The sequence below is a fragment of the Sinocyclocheilus grahami genome, unplaced genomic scaffold (assembly GCF_001515645.1).
Source record: "Sinocyclocheilus grahami isolate Dianchi unplaced genomic scaffold, SAMN03320097.WGS_v1.1 scaffold389.1, whole genome shotgun sequence".
Taxonomy (NCBI): Eukaryota; Metazoa; Chordata; class Actinopteri; order Cypriniformes; family Cyprinidae; genus Sinocyclocheilus; species Sinocyclocheilus grahami.
In genome coordinates, this window is record NW_015505568.1 from 1,134,774 (window position 1) to 1,135,774 (window position 1,001).

General features: G+C 37.3%; 1 protein-coding gene across 1 annotated transcript in view; it reads left to right on the plus strand.

Annotated features, from left to right (window-relative positions):
- Window positions 1-1,001, plus strand: part of LOC107550146 (cyclin-dependent kinase-like 5) — a gene marked incomplete at its 3' end in the record, with an annotated part of 59,589 nt that overhangs the window by 49,300 nt on the left and 9,288 nt on the right. Inside the window, exons 11-12 of the mRNA XM_016231373.1 lie at window positions 252-415; window positions 981-997. Coding sequence (XP_016086859.1) covers window positions 252-415; window positions 981-997 — 181 coding nt within the window. The remainder of the gene's footprint in view (window positions 1-251; window positions 416-980; window positions 998-1,001) is intronic.

The window sequence follows — 1,001 nt, forward strand, 5'->3', positions numbered from 1 at the left end:
TGTATATAATCATTATGTTCTACAATGTAATACATTGCAAAAAATTTATTGTAAAATATTGTAAGTTAAATTTGATTATAATAACAATTAGGGGCAGTATGCTTAGTTGTCATGAAAATAGTGTCACAGTGTAAAAAATAGACTTAATTTCCTCTTGTAAATTTTTTTTCTACTGTGAAATGTTTTCATGAGGTCGAATAATTAAGACTGTCAACCAGGATTATCCATGTCATTGTGGTTTGTATTTTCAGAACCTGTTGCTGTTGAACCCGAATGAGCGCTATCTGACTGAACAGAGTCTGAACCACCACGCCTTCCAGACTCAGCGCCTGACGGAGCGACCCGGCCCACTCACACCCACACCCGTCCGCTCCTCCAAGAGGAAACCGCTCCTGGACAACAGCGCCCCCAGCAGGTCAGGAGGAGTAATGAAATCAGACTGAGGAGAGTCATTGTTACAGTGATGGGCGGTGCTTGGAATGGAAAACTAGGGTACTTATTGTATACTGGCTAAATATGTGGTTAAGTTTCAGTTAGTATACTATATTGTGGTCATGTGATCTTATTACTTTTACATCTCGAGCATAGTTAATTTTGCATTTTTAATCCAGTTTTGTGAACTTTTTTTTAGCTTTTGGCAACAAATAATGAGTCTTCATTTAGATTCATCATTCTGCAGATCAAGGTCAACTAAAATGAAATAGAAAGTTAGTTTGAGTGCTTTGCGTGGGATACAGAAAATTACACAATGTGCTATACTGCAAATTTTGCTAAATTTAGTAGGTTATCAAGTATTCCATACAAAAAATACTGTGCGCCAAATGCAGTGTGATAGATAGATGGATAGATGGACAGATGGATAGATAGATGGATAGATAGACGGACAGACGGATAGATAGATAGAAAGATAGATGGATGGATAGATAGATAGATAGACAGACAGACAGTTTGCATGCTTTAATTTTTTAATGTGTCTTTAGGGGTCATGTGGTCAAGAGTTC